The sequence below is a fragment of the Eschrichtius robustus genome, chromosome 14 (assembly GCF_028021215.1).
Source record: "Eschrichtius robustus isolate mEscRob2 chromosome 14, mEscRob2.pri, whole genome shotgun sequence".
Lineage (NCBI taxonomy): Eukaryota > Metazoa > Chordata > Mammalia > Artiodactyla > Eschrichtiidae > Eschrichtius > Eschrichtius robustus.
The window spans coordinates 35361673-35382518 of NC_090837.1; the positions used below are offsets into that span (position 1 = coordinate 35361673).

Consider the following 20846-nt stretch of genomic DNA (forward strand, 5'->3'; position numbering starts at 1 on the left):
TTTTAAGGTGCTGCTCAAATCCAATGTAAATTATGTACAGAGGAATATAATAATAAAAACTGATTCTTCAAAAAGGGAAGACCTCATTTGGAAGAATATTAAAACACATTTATAAACAATTTGTGGACCATATCAGCTTTTATAGAGAAGAGTGAAACCTTCTTTAAATAGTATGTAGATAGTTCGAAAATCTCAATAGTGCCTTTCAAGATTTTGACATCTGGGTTTGGTCTATTTTTGTGCATGATGTGGGTATCTTGCCAGAAAATATAGGGCCTGTTTTTATACTTTGCACTAAATTAAGTTTCAGTTGATGCAAATTATTTGACAAACTAGTCACTTCCAAAGGCACAATAAAAATACTAGTTTCTAAAACGTTTGTGCTAAAATTACAGCCCCACTGAAATATACGAACTCTGGCCGTAGGCCTATAAAATTGGCCCCTAGGTTTGCATTGATAAATAAGGAAGAATTAGCACCTTGGCGTGCCCTGATGTAAGATTTCCCTACACCACGCTTCCTTCCATTCTAAAAACAAAGTTCTTTTTCTTTAGAATTTAATTGACTATTTGGGATCATAAACTAGATACCATTCTACTTTAGTCTGTCAGGTAGAGGAAATAAAATGCGCTGGAGTTTACTGCAATCGGACGGGGCGTTCTTCTGGGGGATGCACTTTGGAGACTCTCCGAGGCGAGGCGGCTTCTCCCCCGGAGCAGCGCGGTGTTACGGTCCCGTCTCGCCCGCAGGTGAGCGAGATGGAAGTGAACGGGCAGTTCGAGTCGGTGTGCGAGTCGGTGTTCAGCGAGCTGGAGTCACAGGCGGTGGAGGCCCTGGACCTGCCGATGCCCGGCTGCTTCCGCATGCGGAGCCACAGCTACGTGCGCGCCATCGAGAAGGGCTGCTCGCAGGACGACGAGTGCGTGTCGCTGAGGTCTTCCTCCCCGCCGCGCACCACCACCACCGTGAGGACCATCCAGAGCAGCACGGGTGAGTGGGCAGAGCTGGCCCCGCGCCCGGGGGGCGGCACGACTGCCCCCAGACACTGCACGTGGTCCCCTCGCTGTTATCACACGGTCACCCGTCACCAAACCCCACCCACACCCCGGGAGGCAGCGCCTCTGCTTCCCTGCCCGCCTCTATCCCCAGCCTCCGGCCACATCCACGCACCCCCTTCTTCCTCCATCTCCATCTCTGGTACCAACAGACGAGACTGCAACTGTGGGACCAAGAGGGATGGCACAGGGGGAAGATCTTCCCAAAACGCCCACACAACATCCTAGGACCAGCACACTCATCCCACCCAACTCCTACTCTCCATCATCAGGCCCCGACTTTTAGGGGTGTGACCCCTCCAGGAATCAGACACCCTGATTGTTGAGCATCACAGAGTTGGAAAGCTTTTTAAATTCCAAGATATCCACAAAATGACTCTCCCAAAAGACCTGAAGAACCACTGTGACAAAATTAGAAATGGCTGATGCAGTAATATTGATTGCACAGTTTATGAGTTTTCTTTCCTTATAACAGAAGGCAGATTTATTTCATCATTTTAAAACCTCCTGACTATACGCATACAGAACCTCCTTTTCCCTCTAAACTGAATTTAGGTTTATGCTGCTACACTGTCTTTTGATCTGATTTTAGTCAGAGAGGCACAGCAGAGCTTAACTGGTTTCCATGACACTGGACCTACATTGGAACATAGCCATAGATTGTGTGTGACAGTGTACGTGTGTTTTTTGGGTTCTGGGGTGCTTTTTTAATAACATTTGGGTCCAAGAAGAAAATACCCTCCATAGTTAACTAGTCTTAACTTTGATGGAATTCAGCATTACTCCAATAAAGACTAATTCTACAAAAAGATCATCAAACCAAGAGTCAAGATAAATAATGATGAATTAATTAGAAGGAAGAGTCTGTGCTAGACTATTGTATCCTTCAGTTTTTGTTCTAGGTGCCTCAAGTGTAATTATCATTCAGCCTAGAACTTTTGCAGGCTTGAGAATTAATAGGTTCTCAAACCTGAATTAAAATCCTACTAACTAGAAAGACAGGGTTGAGATAGAATTTGCAAATAACCATTAGAGGTGAAACAATAGGCATTCCTTCTGGACCAATGCAAATTGGGATCTCAGGATTAGGGGAAAGATGCTTCTAGACGTTACCCTGGCTCAGCAGCCCCGCCAGAGCCCAGTAGCTCTGGCCCTGGCTGGCTGTCTCCCACCAGAGATGGGGGGTGTGCATTCTTGCTCACTAGGAAATTTCGCAAGAACAGCCCAGACAAGGTTAATAAGTTAAATAAGGTTGATTCAGGAAATGAACACATTTTAAAATTCATTCATGGGCACATTTATGTGTGTTTACATTTGTGCACTAAGTGTGGCTTGAAGGTCTGTCTGCGCCTCTAGCTCCTCACTGCGTCTTTGGTGTTTCCTTGTTTCCCTGTCCCTACCTCCAACTCCCCCCCAGCCCTCTTCCGTGTCTGGTCCGTTCTCTGTATAGCGGCCTCGTCACCCACCAGCTACTCTTCTGTGCTGCAGTTACTCCTTAAACATGCAAAATGCAGATCCTTGCCCAGAAGGGCCGAGGGAAGGAAAAGGGCTACTGGTTCACCTCCACCTCCACCACCCCTGCAGGGAGCAGTGTTGTGGGTAAAGTGACAAGGACTCCAGAATGGCTGTTTTCAGATCAACTAAGAGGCGTTTGTGTTTCGTCCTTTAAGAGAGAATTTACTTACTCTTTGTACTGTGCTCTTCACCCCAAATACCCTATTCTGACCTTCCTAAGACCCTTCCCAGCTGCTCTGGGGGTTTGCAGAGTTCAAACAATAAAAATCCAGATAAAATCCAGGTTGCCAGTTACATCATAATTGCAGATCAACAGTGAATACTTCTGTAGTGTAAGTATATCCCAAATATTGCATGGGACCTACTTATACAACAGAATTATCTGTAGTGTCTGTAGTGTTTGCTAAATCTGACAAGCCTATCAGAGAAGGAAGTGAGCAAGGCCTAGGAGGGCGTCCTGTGCTGTTCCATTTAGAATGTAAATTAAGGGACTTCCCTGGTGGCACAATGGTTAAGAATCTGCCTGCCAATGCAGGGGACACAGGTTCCATCCCTGGTCAGGGAAGATCCCACATGCTGCAGAGCAACTAAGCCCGTGTGCCACAACTACTGAGCCTGCGCTCTAGAGCCCTTGAGCCACAACTACTGAGCCTGCGTGCCACAACTACTGAAGCCCGCGCGCCTAGAGCCCATGCTCTGCAACAAGAGAAGCCACTGCAATGAGAAGCCCATGCACCGCAACGAAGAGTAGCCCCCGTTCGCCGCAACTAGAGAAAGCCCACATGAAGCAATGAAGACCCAACACAGCCAATAAAATAAAATAAAATAGAATGTAAATTAAATTGGAGGGGTTTTAGCCAGAGGCCCTATGTGGGAGAACAGCCAAATAATAAAAGAAATAAATGAAAACATCACGGAGATGACAGCAACTGCTCCATCTTGGGCTCCACATGCCTTGTCCTAAGTCCTGGACCCCGTCCACCTGCAGCCTTCTAGATGGGAAGGCTCCAGGCTTGGCTGCAGCTGCAGGGGTTTAGGGGCAGGAAGATATCACAGGGAATGGTGAAGCATAAAATATCAGAGTTTTGTACAGGACAGCCAGTGACTTCACCCTTCATCATCCAAGTCAACATTATGATATATCATTTTTACAGTCGGGGAAAAGTAAGCAAACTATTTAAGGGCTAAATATTACAGTAGATTCTAAGTAAAGCCTTTAGAATTCTAATTTCACTTTTCACAATTTCTCTATGCCATGAATTGGTTCTTTTTAAAAAGTCACTTTAGGATATAATAAGATTCTGTGCCCTTCATTCTACTGCTCTCATAATTCCTGGGTTTCCTCCTTACCCCTCTTCTTTCTCTCTCTCTCTCTCTCTCTCTCTCTCTCTCTCTCTCTCTCTCTCACACACACACACACACACACACAATTTTCCCTTTCTCTGTCACGTGATGTCAGTACCATCATATTTTCTTCTACTGGTTTCCTTCCATAGAAAATCTACTTTCTCATAGGACCTACTAATTTTTGAAAGCGTGCGCTCATCTGTGTTAATCAGGAACTGACTTTGCTCTAATTTTAACCATTTCCCCACGTACACAGGTCAGATTTACATCCGCGTTGGGACATGACGTAGATTTCTCCTTTGCTCATTATTCTTGGGACATTTACAACAGATTCCATTTGTCTTAAACTTCCCTTTGCCTGAAAAACAATGCTTCGTTTTTGTCAAATGCAGTTAATAGCTATACCTTTTCTCCCCACGACAGTCCGCATTCTGAGTCTTTGATTTTTGTGTCAGCCCATTTTGAATGGTTCAGATTTTCAACAAAATAGACTATTAAGCTTTTCTCCTCCAGCCTTGTCCATTGTTCATCTGAGCAAAATGACACCACCGACAAAGGTCCACAACAGTGTCTACTGCCACGTGGGAGAATCAGGAAGATGGGCTTGGCTCTAAATGGCCCTAAGGAGCCCCGAGTAAAATGATCAAGGATTAATGGAGCCTCAGGGGCCAACTAGGAGCTGAGTTAGGGAGTGATTTATAGTTATGCTTCTTTTGGTTTATTGACTTTTCAGTTTATCTAACTATGATACAGTCCTATGTTATCTCAGCTTATCATCTGCTTCAGGCACGCAGATAATCTCTCCATCTAATAGATTCAACAGGTTTTTATATAATCATCGCACCTGGGACTATTTGCTGAGGATTAGAGCTACTGTAGGAAAGTAAAAATTTTAAGAGGGCAGTTAGCCCTATGACTGTGGGAAAACAAGCACCCTTACCTCAATCGTCTGAATATTTTAGGTGAAAGTAGAACTTGGTGTTAGAAACAGACCCAGACCTCCACTTCAGAGTATTGGATTCGACTGGCCTCCTCGTGGAATATACAAATGCAATTGTATGCGTTTAAGGATGAGGTTTCTTTTTACTTCCTACGCTAAGCATCCAGGATCTATCAAAAGCATTACCACATTGCAGCTAGACAGACTTCAATATGGTGACACCAGGAGCCTGAATAAGCAAAAATAGTGTATCATCGTCAGTGGATCTACTCATACAGATACACAGACACACACGTGGTCAGAAGAGACAAAATACATCGTTTGTAGTTGTTACCCAGCAAGTAGTAGGCAGGAGGGTCAGTGGGTATGGACAGAGGGAGTTTTCAATAAGCACATATTGCTTTTCATGATTTTAAAAGCCAATATAATATTTGAATTAAAATAATACTCTTTGACAGAAATAGGCAGACTATCATGATATATGCTTCTCTGATCTTTTAAGAAGTTTTCCCTTTGAAATTACAAGTTTTTGAAGGAAGCTTTATGTAGCAATAATATAATATTTATAAAGAGTAAGTATATGCCACACTGTTGCTCCTCAAGTTTGGCCTGTGTGCTATATTCTTTTATTAGCGGAAGCTCTTAGAAATGGATGGGGTTGAACTGGTCTCCTGTTCTTGATGGAGCCCCCAGGAAGGGCAGCGAGGGCCCAGGACAGAGCGTCACCCTGGCGAGGAGCCAGGGCCCTCCAGCAGGGAGCCAACACACTTTGCCCTCTTGAGTGCGGCTTGGGGCCGCGGTGATCACAGCATGTTTTTCCAGTTTGATTTTTCTAACAAGAGAGATCGCATTTTCCTTTAAATGGAGACACGCTCTTCCATAATCTTAACCTCACACACTTTCCCAGCTCCAGATACAAACGCAGTTACCTTTTTGAGCACCTGAGGTCGGGGCTAATGTCCCAGGAGTTCTCAAAGGTTTGGGTCATCACATGCAGGCAGCCATCCCATCTAGAAGACCACACCAAACCTGCCTTCCAGCATCCTACACTCCGATCCCATACAGCCTGCTTCCCCCCCCACACCCAGCAACAGCAACAAACCCTAAACACACAAGATCTTAAGCAGAATAACATTAAGGTAGTAATTTACATTTATAACACACATGCTAGGCATTCAATAATGGAGGAAAAAAAGGTAAGAGAAGATGCAGAAAAATACTTGTTTTACTCCGATATAATTGACATACTACATTGTCTAAGTTCAAGTAACTGTGATTTTAAAACTCCCAACAAACAAAAGTCCAGGACCGGAGGGATTCATAGGCGAATTCTATCAAACATTTACAGAGGGATTAACACCTATCCTTCTGAAACTATTCCAGAAAATTGCAGAGGAAGAAACCCTCCCAAGCTCATTCTATGAGGTCACCATCACCCTGATGCTAAAACTGGACAAAGATACCACACTGTGTACGTTTAAGGTGTAGAATGAGTTGATCGGATACATTCATATGATTAGCACCACAGTGTTAGCTAACACCTCCATCACAGCACATAATTATCACCTCTTTTCTGTGGTGAGAACATTTAAGACCTAGTCTCTCAGCCACTTTGAATGTAATACAGTATTGTTGACTATAATCACAGTTCTGTGCATTCGATCTCCAGAACTTATTCATCTTCTAAATGGAAGTTTGTTCTTTTGACCACTGTCTTCCCCTTTCCCCCACCCTCCCGCCCCTAGTAACCACCACTCTACTCTCTCTTTCTAAGAGTGCAGCTTTTTTAGATTCCACATATAAGTGAGCTTATGCAGTATTTCTCTTTCTCTGACTTATTTCACTTAATATAATGACCTCAAGGTCCACCCATGTTGTCACAAATGGCAGGGTTTCCTCCCTTTTTGTGGCTGAATAATGTTCCATTGTGTATCTATATACCACATCTTCATCCATCCATCCCTCCATGAACACTTATGTTGTTTCCATATCTTGGCTATTGTGAATAATGCTGCAGTAATTAGCAAAAAAAAAAAAAACTTAAGTACCTCACCAACTCCATACTCAACAACTGTTTGGGGACTTCCCTGGTGGTCCAGTGGTAAAGAATCCACCTTCCAATGCAGGGGACGTGGGTTCGATCCCTGCTCAGGGAACTAAGATCCCACATGCTGCGGGGCAACAAAGCCCACATGCCACAACTACTGAGCCCTCGCACCATAACTAGAGAGAAACCCACGTGTCTCAGCTAAGACCCAATGCAGCCAAAAATAAATAAATAAAAAATAAATCATTTAAAAGTTTGGATAATCAAGGTGACTTTCCCAGGGAAATAGCATTGCTGTTAAAACAAGTTGAATCATAAAATATTAGCAATAGAAACTTCTACATCATCCAATCCAGGGATCTGAAACTACAGCCTATGAGCCAAATCTAACCTGCTGCCTATTTCTGTAAAAAAAATTTTATGGGCACAAAATCACATCCATTTGTTGACACACTGTCTGTGGCTTGAGTAGTTGCTCCAGAGACCGTATGGTCCAGAAAGCCAAAAATGTTTACGCTCTGGCCCTTTACCGAAAGAGGCTGCCACCCCTGATCTAATCCACAGAGCCCATTTTAAGGTAGGAAAAGCAAGGCCCAAAGTGGTGGGCTTCTAGCTGGAGGCAAAGTCAGAATAAAACCCCAGGTGAGCCATAGCCCTTTGCCTGTTTGAGCCCCAGCTGTACAAATTCATGGAGAATCCTAAGAGTTCAGAGGAAGCTCACTTCTTTCTAACAGGCGCAAAGTTAATTAACAGGTTGTTTTTATAAAGCAATGAGGGAAAAGTTCAGAAGTTCAAAGGACACACAGCGGCCAGCAATTTTTTTAAACGAAGAGCCTTTTTTTTCTATTCAAGATAAGAACAAGTAATAAATTTCAGATCTTGCCTGGACTGGTTCCTTTTCCCTCTGCTTATGAAGCTCCCTTCCTTGAATTTCTCCAAACATCCAAGTAGAACTGGAGATTTCCACTTCCTCCCATCTTAGAAGGCCTAAACCAAAAAAAAAAAAAGGCAAGATTTGTAGTCCAACTTATGCCTCTTGTGAGGCAACTGCTCTGTTTTTTACATCTGAGAAAACTGACAGTGATGACTTTTGGAAGAATTTTGGTTATAACGTTTCTTCTTTGGGGCCCTCAAGGTGACATTCTTCTGCACTCTAAGTAGAAATATTATGAAGTCATAAAATGCAGAAGTCCTGTCGACACTGAGGAAGACAGAGGGTCTGAAGAGTGTCTTCTGCTTTCATCTCCTCCAGTGGTTTTGCTGCATATAAATCACCTCTCGGGGGTGTGGAGAGAAGGGAACCCTCTGACACTGTTGGTGGGGAATGTAAATTGGTGTAGCCACTATGGAGAACAGTATGGAGGTTCCTCAAAAAACTGAAAATAGAGTTGCCATATGATCCTGCGATCCCACCCCGGGCATATACCCAGACAAAACTATAATTAAAAAAGATGCATGTACCCCTATGTTCATAGCAGCACTATTCACAATAGCCAAGACATAGAAACAACCTAAATGTCCATAGACAGACGAATGTATAAAAAAGACGTAGTGTATATATATATATATATATATATATATACACACACACACACAATGGAACACTACTCAGCCATAATAAAGAATGAAATAATGCCATTTGCAGCAACATGGAATGAGTTAGAGATTATCATACTAAGCGACATAAGTCAGACCGAGAAAGACAAATACCATATGATATCACTTATATGTGGAATCTAAAATATGACACAAATGAACTTATATAAGAAACAGAAACAGACTCACAGACATAGAGAACAGTCTTGTGGTTGCCAAGGGGGCCAGAGGGGGTCGGGGGAAGGATGGATTGGGAGCTTGGGATTAGCAGATGCAAACTATTGTATATGGAATGGATAAACAACAAGGTCCTACTGCAGAGCACAGGGAACTATATTCAATATCCTGTAATAAACCATAATGGAAAAGAATATATATATATATGAATCACTTTGCTGTACAGCAGAAATTAACACATTGTTAAATCAACTACAATTCAATAAAATAAATTTTTTAAAAAATTGCCTCTCGTATAACTGATTCACTTTGTTATAAAGCAGAAACTAACACACCATTGTAAAGCAATTATACTCCAATAAAAACGTTAAAAAAAAAAAAAATTGCCTCTCAGGACCAAAGCGCCAAGCCTGGAGGTATCATGCACCGTAGACAGCACTCAAATCTGCCTTTGCCCATCGGAGGGGTTGTCACAGGGCCAATAGTGATGGGGCCCCAGGGTCTTCCAGCCTTTAGGGTTGTTGTGAGGTTCAAATGAGATCATTAATAAGGAAGCACTATGTAAATTACACATCAGAATGCCTCTACCTTGGCTTTCATTTTAATCTCTCAATCTCGCTTAGTTTAATAACAGAGATAATGGCTAATCCTGGAGCACGTACACCTTGACAAGCATTATGAACCAGTTGCATAGATTATCTTGTGTAATCCTCACAAATACTCTGTGACATGTATGGGATATGATATCATCGTTTTCATCACGCAGGAAAAAATATTAAGGGTTAGCGAGTTTAAACAGCTGGACCAAGCTAGTAAGTGACAGAGCAGGCTCGTAAATTCTCTTTACTCATCAATAAATGCTTAGTAAAGTATAGTATACCCTGAACTAATTTATTACAAATCTGTCTACAGAATGAGAGGCTCAGGAACTCTTTTCTTTCATTTTTCTTCCCACAAATATTCATTTAGTTCCTGCCATGTTTGAAACCTGTGTTTTCCATTAAAATTTCTGAAAATCCCTCTTTAAAAGAAACTGTTTTGATCACATATTAGTGACGTGGTTTTTCATGCTGGTTTGTCTAACCCTGGAATATCTGTTTAAAGTGAAATTAAAGATGTTAAAAAGAAAGAGAAATGACAATGAATAAAGAAAAAGCCTCAAAGAAGAAAATACTCTTTGGGTTTAAATTTTCATATTACACTTCGTCATTTTGAGATGAAGGTGGATTTAAAAGATCAAATATCCAACCCTTGATCTAGTTATAGTGCTCAGACAGCACTGAATGGAAAAAAGAATTTGTACCAACTCACGTGTAAAGTAAGCAGGCGGTAAAGTCTGTGTTGTGGCTGATGAAATCATCAGAGGTCTCTACCTTGCATTAAGCAAAAAAATACTATGATAATTTAATCTTGATCTGGCTGGTCTCTTGGCTGGGTTAAGCATTCACAACCCAGTTACCAAGGTCAATCAGAAAACACAAATTAGAAAGTCAGACTTCTTTCATGTGAATATGGGAAATTTCTCAAAAAAATTAATGACATGACAACACGGAACCTAAAAATTCACTTTTTTATCTGTCCGATACCTCCGTAGACACTGTTTTGTAATGGAATAAGTGGACATTTTTAAAAGCCTTCATTAAGTCCAACGTTGTCTGATCCAATTCGTATTGAACTTTAACAAATATAGTAAAATAATAGCAACTGAAAACCATATGTGTGATTAATGCTGGCACTTGGACAAGCCTACACAGCTCCAGCTAGTAAATCCAACAGCCAAGGTTTTATATTTCTCTCTGTTCCTCTTGCCATTGACTTTCTGTCAAGCATTCAGGGTAACCCTTTACTGCTGCCAAGTGTCCTTACTTAAAAAAGAGAGAAGACCAAGATGAATAGTACCATGATTTTACTATATTAGCAACTATATAAGAAATAGTCTTATATTTATTGTAATGAGAAAGCAATGATCATGTCACTATTAACACTGAAAGTTTTCTCTGCCATCTGCTGGTGTCCTACTGACATGTAAGTTCCACCAGCATACAAGATAACTTTTTCTTTTTCACCCTTTTCTTTTTATTGCCATTTTTTTAACTGAAGTATATTTGATTTACAATGTTGTGTTAATTTCCGCAGTACAGCAAAGTGACTCAGTTGTACACATGTACACATTCTTTTTCATATTCTTTTCCATGATGGTTTATCACAGGATATTGAATATAGTTCCCTGTGCTATGCAGTAGGACCTTGTTGTTTACCCATTCTTTATGTAATAGTTTGCTTCTACCAACCCCAAACTCCCACTCCATCCTTTCCCCTCCCCCACCCTTGGCAACCGCAAGTCTGTTCTCTATGTCTGTGAGTCTGTTTCTGTTTCATAGATAAGTTCATTTGTGTCATATTTTAGATTCCACATATAAGTGATATCATATGGTATTTGTCTTTCTCTTTCTGACTTATTTCACTTAGTATGATAATCTCTAGTTGTATCCATGTTGCGGCTCTTTTTTACGCTTTTCTATTAATTATCAGTATTGCTGAGAATACTCATAACTTCTAATTTAACTTGCAGAAGAAAATAACTAGTCTAAATTATCTCTAAAAAATACAACAAACTGTCAAAATTTAATTAGTGTTTACCCCTACAATATTTTTTCAGTTTTATGGTTTCAAGGGGATATATAATATTATTAAAATTAACTTTGCTGAACCAGTTTTATACTTTACAGGTATATCCCTGACAAGGAATATCAGATCTGATGAAATCAGAAGCTCACTCTGAATTTCTGAGTAGGATTACCATCCTTTGCCTCTTAAAATCCAAACTTGAACTTCTTTTTCATCTGATATCCTTATCCCATTACATACTTTCCCCCACAATTAAATTATATAATTTAAGAAAATCAGTGAGTCCATGTCATCCACTGCTTTGCCTCTAAACTACCTTATTCTCTTCCAAAATGTTGATGACGGCCAGAGAATTATGACGAGATATGAAATGTTGGCTTTTATCATTTTCAAGGAACTTCTTTCCATCATCTTTTATTTTTAACTTTTTGTTTAGAAATAATTATGTATTTACAGGAAATTACAAAGATAGTACAGAAGTCACTTATACCCCTCACTCAGTCTCCCCCAATGGTTACATTGTAGATAACAATACAATATCAAAACCAGGAAATTGACTTTGGCACAATGTATATGGGTAGATATCACAAGCGCAGATTCTTGCAACTACCACTGCCCTCGAGATACAGAACCATACCATCACGACAAAGATCTACTCTTGGCCACATTTTACCACTTTGAATCAAGTATAGAAACCTAACCTCCCTACAAGTCCCTTTGCCTGCTCTCATTTATAATATAATTATCTTAAATATTTTCTCCACATACATTGAGAGCCACATCACACAACGTTATACTTTTTGCTTCAAACGTCAAATATAATGTACAAAATGTCGGAGGCTAGAGAAAGTCTACTGTATTTACCCATATTTTTTTGCCAAATTGCCAAGTCTGGGAAATTTTCAGCCATTATTTCGGTGACCACTTTTTCATCCCCACCCTCCTTCTCCCATCCTTCTGGGACTCCAGTGACCCAGGAGCCACGACTTCTTCAATGCGTGGTTTGAGCAGGGTTTCCTTCGAAGAGGACACGGGTGGGCTGGCACTATCTTTTTAAAATCTCTATCATACGACTTCTTCTGCCTGTCAAATGTCGAAACTATTCTTTCCACACACAGAGATGCCCCACGTAACGTGACCCAACTTTCACACAGGGGCGACCACCCAAAATTACGTTTCACGCTGCACCCTATGCTCAGTGCCTCGTATCACTGTCAGAGTCCAGTATCCCCCTTCCCAGTCCTGTCCGAATACTTTTCCTCACCATTCTGCAACCTATGGGGTAAATTGTACACTCTTTAAAAATGCTCAACTACTCAAAGCAAACACTCAACAATCTTGATCGAGAAAAAGGTGAAGACAAAGAATGCTCAAGGACAGCAGTATCCATTGTCCTTCAAACCATCTAGGATGACTTTAGTGGCATATCCTGTCACAGTGGCATTTTAATAAAGCACAACGTGTCTTAAAAAGTAGTGCAAACACCTGACATTCTCTGTTTATTTAGCCTTTGGAATTGCCATGTGTTTGCTCAATTCGGATGGCAGCTACATCAATATCTTTTCCAGTTTTATTGACAGCACATTTACTGTACCCCATTAAATAAAAAGAATGTTTAAAGAAGCTTTCTTTTCGGAATTCCCTGGTGGTCCAGTGGTTAGGTCTCCGTGCTCTCACTGCCGAGGGCCCAGGTTCAATCCCTGTTTGGGGAACTAAGATCCCACAAGCTGTGTAGCACAGCCAATAAAATAAAATAAAATAAAGTAACTTAACGAAAAAAGAAATTCTCTTTTCATTTAAAAATTAGTTACCTGGGGGCTTCCCTGGTGGCACAGTGGTTGAGAATCTGCCTGCCAATGCAGAGAACACGGGTTCGAGCCCTGGTCTGGGAAGATTCCACATGCCGCGGAGCAACTAAGCCCGTGCGCCACAACTACTGAGCCTGCGCGTCTGGAGCCTGTGCGCCGCAACAAGAGAGGCCGCGATAGTGAGAGGCCCACGCACCGCGATGAAGAGTGGCCCCCGCTCGCCGCAACTAGAGGAAGCTCTCGCACAGAAATGAAGACCCAGCACAGCCATAAATAAGTAAATAAATAAATTAATTTAAAAAAAAAAACAGCTACAATATAAAAAAAAAAATTAGTTACCTGATACAGCCACTATGGAAAACAGTACGGAGTATCGTCAAAAAATTAAAAATATAACTACCATATGATCCAGCAATTCCATTCCTGGGTATTTTTCCAAAGAAAATAAAAACACTAATTCAAAAAGATATATGCTGGGACTTCCCTGGTGGCGCAGTGGTTAAGAATCCACGTGCCAATGCAGGGGACACAGGTTCGAGCCCTGGTCCAGGAAGATCCCACATGCTGTGGAGCAACTAAGCCCATGCACCTGTGGGTGAGCCTGTGCTCTGGATCCTGTGAGTCACAACTACTGAGCCCACATGCCACAACTACTGAAGCCTGCACACCAAGAGCCCATGCTCTGCAACAAGAGAAACCACTGCAATGAGAAGCCTGTGCACCGCAATGAAGATTAGCCCCTGCTCATCGTAACTAGAGAAAGCCCTGCACAACAACGAAGACCCAATGCAGCCAAAAATAAATAAATAAAAATAAAATAAATTTTAAAAAAACAAACAAAAAGATATATGCACACCTATGTTCATTGCAGCACTATTTACAATAGCCAAAATATGGAAGCACACTAAGTGTCCGTCAACAGATAAATAGATAAAGGAGATGTGCTGTACACACACGTAATGGAATATTACTCAGCCATAAAAAAGAATGAAATCTTGCAATTTGCAACAACAAGGATGGATCTAGAGAGTATTAAGCTTAGTGTAATGTCAGACAGAGAAAGACAAATACTATATGATTTCACTTATATGTGGAATCTAGAAAGCAAATTAACAAACAGAAAAAGACTCCCAGACACAGAGAACAAACAGCTGGCTGCCAAAGGGAAGTGGAGTGAGGGGATGAGTGAAGTAAGTGAGGGAGATTGAGGCACAAACTTCCAGTTATAAAATAAGTCACAGTGTGTAATGTACAACATAGGAAATATAGTCAATAATATTGTAGTAACTTTATATGGTGACAGTTGGTAACTAGACTTATGGTGATGATCATTTTGTAATATATAAAAATATCAAATCACTATGTTGTACACCTGAAACTAATATAATCTTGTAAGTCAATTATACTTCAATTAAAATTTTTCTTCTTTTGTAACTAATAAAAAGTTCAAAATAAAAAAATTTTAAATAATAAAATCAGAATTAGTTACCTAAAACATAAATAGCTGTCTATCAGAAAAAAAGAAAACCACGTTCCACAAGTCCTTAGTACTTTCGTAATTGCTTAAATCAAAAGAATGCAAGCTTTTAACTTGGGCCTTTGGCAGTCTTGAGGTCTCTACTAGTCTTATATGGTATAAGATCTCTATTAGTACCTTGTGACCCAAACTATAGGTTAAAAATTTTAAATACCACTTAATTTATCACTTTGCAGCTGTTTCAACAATTAGCCTTCAAAACACAAAGCTACAGTTCTGACATACAAGATTTGCCCCATGAATATTTGGTGATAGTTGATTGATAGGTGCAAATGTAAGATTTCCTCAGGAAATTTTCTACTTCACTGAATTCTCTAAGTTTCTAGGATGACTCCGACATCTATACAGAAGCAGAAAGTTCTTTACTTTTTTCTCATGCACCTGAAAATAAACCACTTCATTTTAGAAAGAGTGGGATGGTCACATGTCTCTCGCACACCATCTTGAGAAACAAAGTTTCAATCATTTTTTATTTGGGGAAAGGACTTCCCAAAATGGGTAAAATAGTGAGATTCAAGGAGACTGGTAAATGTTAACTTCTGCAAATAAAGGCTTCCGTTTATTCTTAGGCTGTTAGTTTCTACTTTATGTTCTTTCCCCACCTTGTCCTAGCCAAAGCCCTATGGAGGTAACACCCCTACCTCTTCCCTCTCTTATCTGTAAATTTAAAAATTATACTAATATTATTAGCCTCAGTCCTGAGCTGGCCTCAAATCTCTGTTTAACTCATGAATAGCTGAGTAAGGGGGACTTCATGGACGGCTGATCCCATCTCTGGAATAAATTTTAAACTATGAGAAAATCTATAAAAGATTTGTATCAACATTCTTTTTTTTCTAGCTTTCTCTTAAAATGCATCATATTATTCAGCCCCCAAAGTACTAAAGTACCATGAAAGGCCAGAAAAAATACTGATAAGCCCTAAAGGTGCTAGGAACATGGAATTTCTTCCTTATTTTGAACCTCCGTTAAAAACCAAAAAACAGCAAAACTCCCACTCTTTGCAACCATCCAAGCCATAAGATACAACCCAAGCAGTGTGTTGAAATCTCTAAAAACTTTTTGAATGTTCATTATTTTTGACCTCTACTTCCCTTCAATGAAACTGTTCTGCAGAAACAATCCGACACAGAGAAAATTTTATAAAGATGTTCACCACAGCATTATTTATGATGGTGAAAGATTTGAACCACCTTTGTTGGTGGTGAACATTTGTCTACCGGTAGGGAAACGTTAGGTAAATTATGGAACATTCACTTCAATAAACTATTATGCCAACCATAAAAATTATATTTAGGAAGAACTTATGATAACATTTAGGGGAAGAACTTCTGATATTATATCAAGCTAGAAATCTACAGTACATTGAAGCACTGTCCAAAATTGTGTGTTTGTATATGCGTTGTGTACACACAAACCTGCATACATAGTGCAGAACTATGTTAAGAAATTGCACCCAGGAAAAAAAAAAACTGGGAGGAAATAAATGCACTAGAATGTTAAACAGTGATTACCTTTGCTATTGGAGCCAAAGATGGTTTGGGTTTTTCTTTTTATATATATATAAATTTATTTATTTATTTTTGGCTGCGTTGGGTCTTCGCTGATGCGCATAGGCTTCCTTTAGTTGCGGCAAGCGGGGGCTATATTCGTTGCGGTGCACGGGCTTCTCGTTGCAGTGGCTTCTCTTGTTGCAGAGCACGGGCTCTAGGTGCGCGGGCTTCAGTGGTTTTGGCTCGCAGGCTCAGTAGTTGTGGCGCACGGGCTTAGTTGCTCCACGGCATGTGGGATCTTCCCGGACCAGGGCTCGAACCCGTATTCCCTGCATGGGCAGGAAGATTCTTAACCACTGCACCACCAGGGAAGCCCTGGGTTTTTCTTTATACTTTATTTTCCAAATATTCTGTAGTGGGCATGTTTTACTTTCATAATACAGAAAATGAATTTTATTTTTAAAACAGAAATAGCTAACATTTCAGGGTTAGGGCTCCATTTGGAACACTAAATTAAATTTTAAAATTAAATCAAATTAAACCCTAAATTAAATTTTTTAAGGATCCTTTGATTTGTCTTCCCCACCTCTCATAGGGGTAGCAAGTGAGCTTTCTGTAGATTTTGCAAGTTTTCTTTTTTGCCTTCAGATGTCAGAGGCAGTTCATTTGCAAACGGCAGTTGCAGGTGGTTTTTGAAGAGAAGGGCATTTAGGACAAAGGCATAAAGCTACATAAAACCAGCTTAAGGGGTCTTTGGAAACATAAATCCATGCCTTTGTAGTTCTTATGCTGACAGAGCTAAACGCTCAGAGGCACACTGTCAGCTTTCACCTGTGTTCCAGCCTGAAAAGCTCCCCAAGCAATTATGGGGAGAGAAAAGGTTTCTGCCACCACCACGATCTAACACAGCAGAGGAGGCCACCTCTTTCTGTTTTTAGAAAGGCGAGAACTCTTTAGAAAGTAGAAACAGTGGAGTGCTGGATGGAATTGTGCAGAGTCCCGGAAGATAATCATCATCCTTATTCATTAAGAAAGAAAGTCATGTTGACAAATTTACACCAAAAAAGGATTAAGAACTCTTGCTTCATGAGAAGTGTCAAAGCCACAAAACAAAGGCCAGTGCTTTTGGGGATTCCTGTGACCCTCAGCACAGCGCTGGCTCTGGAAATGAACATCCCTGGGCTCATGGGTGGCACTCATCACAGCATCTGCCTTTTCCTTTCCCAAACCTTTTCCTTTGTCTACACCTCCTCTTTTCATTATTCTTTTCCAGAGAGAACTCAAAAGCACTTGGCCTTTTCTCACCCATTCCAACAACGCCAGGGGAAACTTTAGGAAAGGTGAATATTGCCACGCTAACCAATTCTCTCTCTTCTCACCTATGTTCTCCTGGAACTCTGTTTGAGGGAACACGGCACGAATGAGGCCCAGAAACAAGCAGTTGAGTTCCCTTCGTTCACATGGTCACACGGCTTTGGACAAAACTATTAATACTGTGGGCTGGCGATTCCCAATCATTATTGTGTAGAACACGTTAATTACATCAGAAGCATTGTGAAGCCTTCGTCTAGGGAGTGAAAGAGATAACTCTGCTGTGTTATCTACTGAATTTTAAAACCTGTATACGTTAATTCATACCTTTCAACCTGGTAGTAGATCTATATAGTATTCGAGCTGAACACGTGAAACAGGAGGATTTTATCCAGATGATGAGTGGACCGAAGCTTACTTCCTGCCTGTGCTTTACAGGTTTGCCATGAACTTTAATGATAACTGTATGTGTTCATTTGCAGCCTTCCTTCTGGGCTTGTACCTCCATCCACCTATTTACAGCCTCTGGTTCTGTTTGAAAACCAATGGACTCTTTGAACCTGTGTGTCGTTTGTGACAGTCCATTCCAAATACAGTCCTCCGGGTTTCAATTACATAATAGGGAAGCCCTAAACCATCTTAGAAAATCACACATGGTTTTGTTTTGCTTCCAAAGAAAGACTTAATAGGATTACATTACAGAACAAGACACCCACACTTCTCTCCCCTCAAACTGGCTCTGAATCAAAATTACGGATTTTTTTTTAAAAGAGCAGGGGGAGATTAAGAAACTTGTGGTCCTCGGATAAAGTTCTTTCTTAAGGAGCTATTTCTGATGTTAACACACCTCCAGAAGCACTTGGACGATTCAGAATAGGGCAGAATCTTCATAGTGTCCCCGCCTGCTTGCCTATGTTTTTCTGTGTAATTCAGAATGGTAAATCATCGTCAAAACCTTTTATTTTTGGACGCCCCATATGTTCGTTTTCTCTCTTTCCAAATAGTCTGACGAAAAGGCACAAGCAAATAACTGAAGCCTTAATGAAATAGGCATATTGATCAATTCTGCTTCCTGGGCACTTCCTGGGAATGTGCCTGGAGCAAATGTGGACCTGTGGTTGCCCACTAAACATCTGCAGGATGCCAGGCTTCCTGCGTGCTCTGTTTCACAGGCCGCTGTTTGTATATTGCACGTGTCACACTGCGTATCAGAGGAAGAACCACCAAATATTTATGTACTGAAGGTTATGATCAAGTGAAAGACTAAAAGCAAACTCTGAGTTCTGAGAATAGAAATGTGAGCAAAAACATAATTATCAATTCGCTGCTCAATTCTCCCTCCACAGAGCATGCTTCTACCCCATACCATATGCCTTCATTTTATCCCCAAAGGCAATTTGCACATCCTCATACGTCTAACTCCTAACAAGCTACTGGAACATTGACTCGTCTCACCTTTTCAGCTAAAGCCTCCCCCAACTTGACAAATCTTTCCAATTACTGCATAAGCCTCGACTGTCTGAACTTACGTGTCCACAGGTTCCCAACCCCATCCATCTTGGATTTACCCCGTCCTCATCCTTATTTCTCCTTCCTCCTAATCTTCTCTCACACACGGTTAATATCAGCTGTTGTCAGTTTCAGTGCCTAGTAAATATTCTGGGAAAGGTGATTGAAGTTCAATCAGTTGCAGCTGTGCCAAACTCCGCTGATAAAGTGGTGGATGGTGGGGAAAAGCTGGGAGAGGGAGAACTGGCTGAATTACCTTGATTCAGAATTCACCCTGATTGTATTTGGTGGTGGTTCAGGTTCTGCCTTGTGTGTACAGATTTCCCAATAGCCAGTGTCGGATTTGGCACCAAGGCACTGTTTTATGAGGATTCATTGACGATACTGGCAGCTCTAAATGCCGATAATTGATTTTTCAGAAATATTCCCTGTACCTTCCCCGCCCCAGCCCTCTCTTTACCCATCCCACCCCCATCTATCTGAGCACATCTGAAGGATCATTCCGGAAAGAAAAGAAAAGCAATAGGACCACTTCACTATCTTATGTTTGGCTTTCAAACTGGGGAGCTGATGGTAAGAGGACTGGTCCTGTTGAGACAGAGTTTCTTCTATCTTTGCTACACAAACGTGTAGTTCTGCAAGCTGCAAAGGGTGGCAACTTAAGCATTTTAACTAAAATTGTCATCGCCTCCTTTACCCGCCCTTTTTCTCTGCTCCAGTCCCCTACGACTTCAGCTGCAGTTGGCAGGCAGTTATTGAAAGAGCAAGCCTGAGATGTGATAAGCCTTTGCCAACAAGCTCCTGACCCACCTGCCACTGGACACCCCAACTTTAGTTCCCTTCAGTGGGCCTGCTCAAAATCACAGCCTGTTGTTACTCGAAGGAAATAACACCCCGGGCAGTTATCAGCTCTTAATAACTGAGGTTGAATAAGGTGGTCAGATATTTCCCGAAGGAGAGCCCCAGGGTAAGACGTTCTCATGGAAAACCCTGGGTAAACAGGAGATTGAAGCCCTTTTCCATGTGAAACGGAGACCAAGGAAAAGGGAGCCAGCCCCACGCCTATCACTTCCCCTGCCCCCAAAGTCCAGCCCGCTCGGTGCCTCAGAGGCCACCTGTCTGAACCCCGCTACAGACCCTGCTGTCACCCACACACTAGGAGAATCAGGAGATGGGAAGGGGGAGCGCATTTCTCAAGAGGGACCAAGAGGGCAGTAAGAACGCTGAGATTCCCCCATTTAGTAAATGTCCATTTGGGGTTGCAACCTCAGGCTTTAGGACAGAGCAGAATGAAACCCAAAACTTCTAGCCATTAACCGGTCCTTCCTTTTCCCCCCCCTGGACCCAGTGTGAACTCACCAAAAAGGCCTCTGACGGGGACGCAGGCACAGCCTGTGAGGACCCTGCAGTGCACACCTCCACGTCCTTCTCCACGCTCAGCCCCTCTGCCCATCCTTCAGCCGCCTCATCACTACCAGGTGGGCTTAGTTCTGCCTCTCAACCCCAGTCAACACGGCTGATTGTCTGCGTGGGCTCCACGAACCGCTTTTCAGGTCTATCTCACCTGGGTGGCCCTTTCTCCTTTTCTTGTCTTATATTTCATTTTCGTTCCAATAGACCAACTGGACATAAACATTTCGCCTGGCTCTTCTCTAACTCACTTTTTATACTTCGTAGTGATGTGATCTGATTCACTTTTATGATGGAAGAATTGATCACTGGAGTCATTATGGGAGGCATTGGGCTGTGGCGTTTAATAGACCCCCAGGTATCGGTTCTTATCAGATGTCAGTTCCTGAAAGAAAACGTGATACGCTGGTTGGTGTTTTGCTTCCTTTTGCGTTACCCTCTTACAAGCAGGGGCTGGGCTCACTGGCCGTACA

At 41.5% G+C, this 20846-nt stretch overlaps 1 protein-coding gene across 5 annotated transcripts in view; it reads left to right on the forward strand.

Moving 5' to 3' along the window:
* The window catches only part of DLGAP1 (DLG associated protein 1), an 846176-nt gene that overhangs the window by 684588 nt on the left and 140742 nt on the right, over positions 1 to 20846 (forward strand). For all 5 annotated transcript variants that reach the window (XM_068562839.1, XM_068562840.1, XM_068562841.1 and 2 more), the window contains one exon: positions 750 to 990. In XM_068562839.1, coding sequence (XP_068418940.1) covers positions 750 to 990 — 241 coding nt within the window. The remainder of the gene's footprint in view (positions 1 to 749; positions 991 to 20846) is intronic.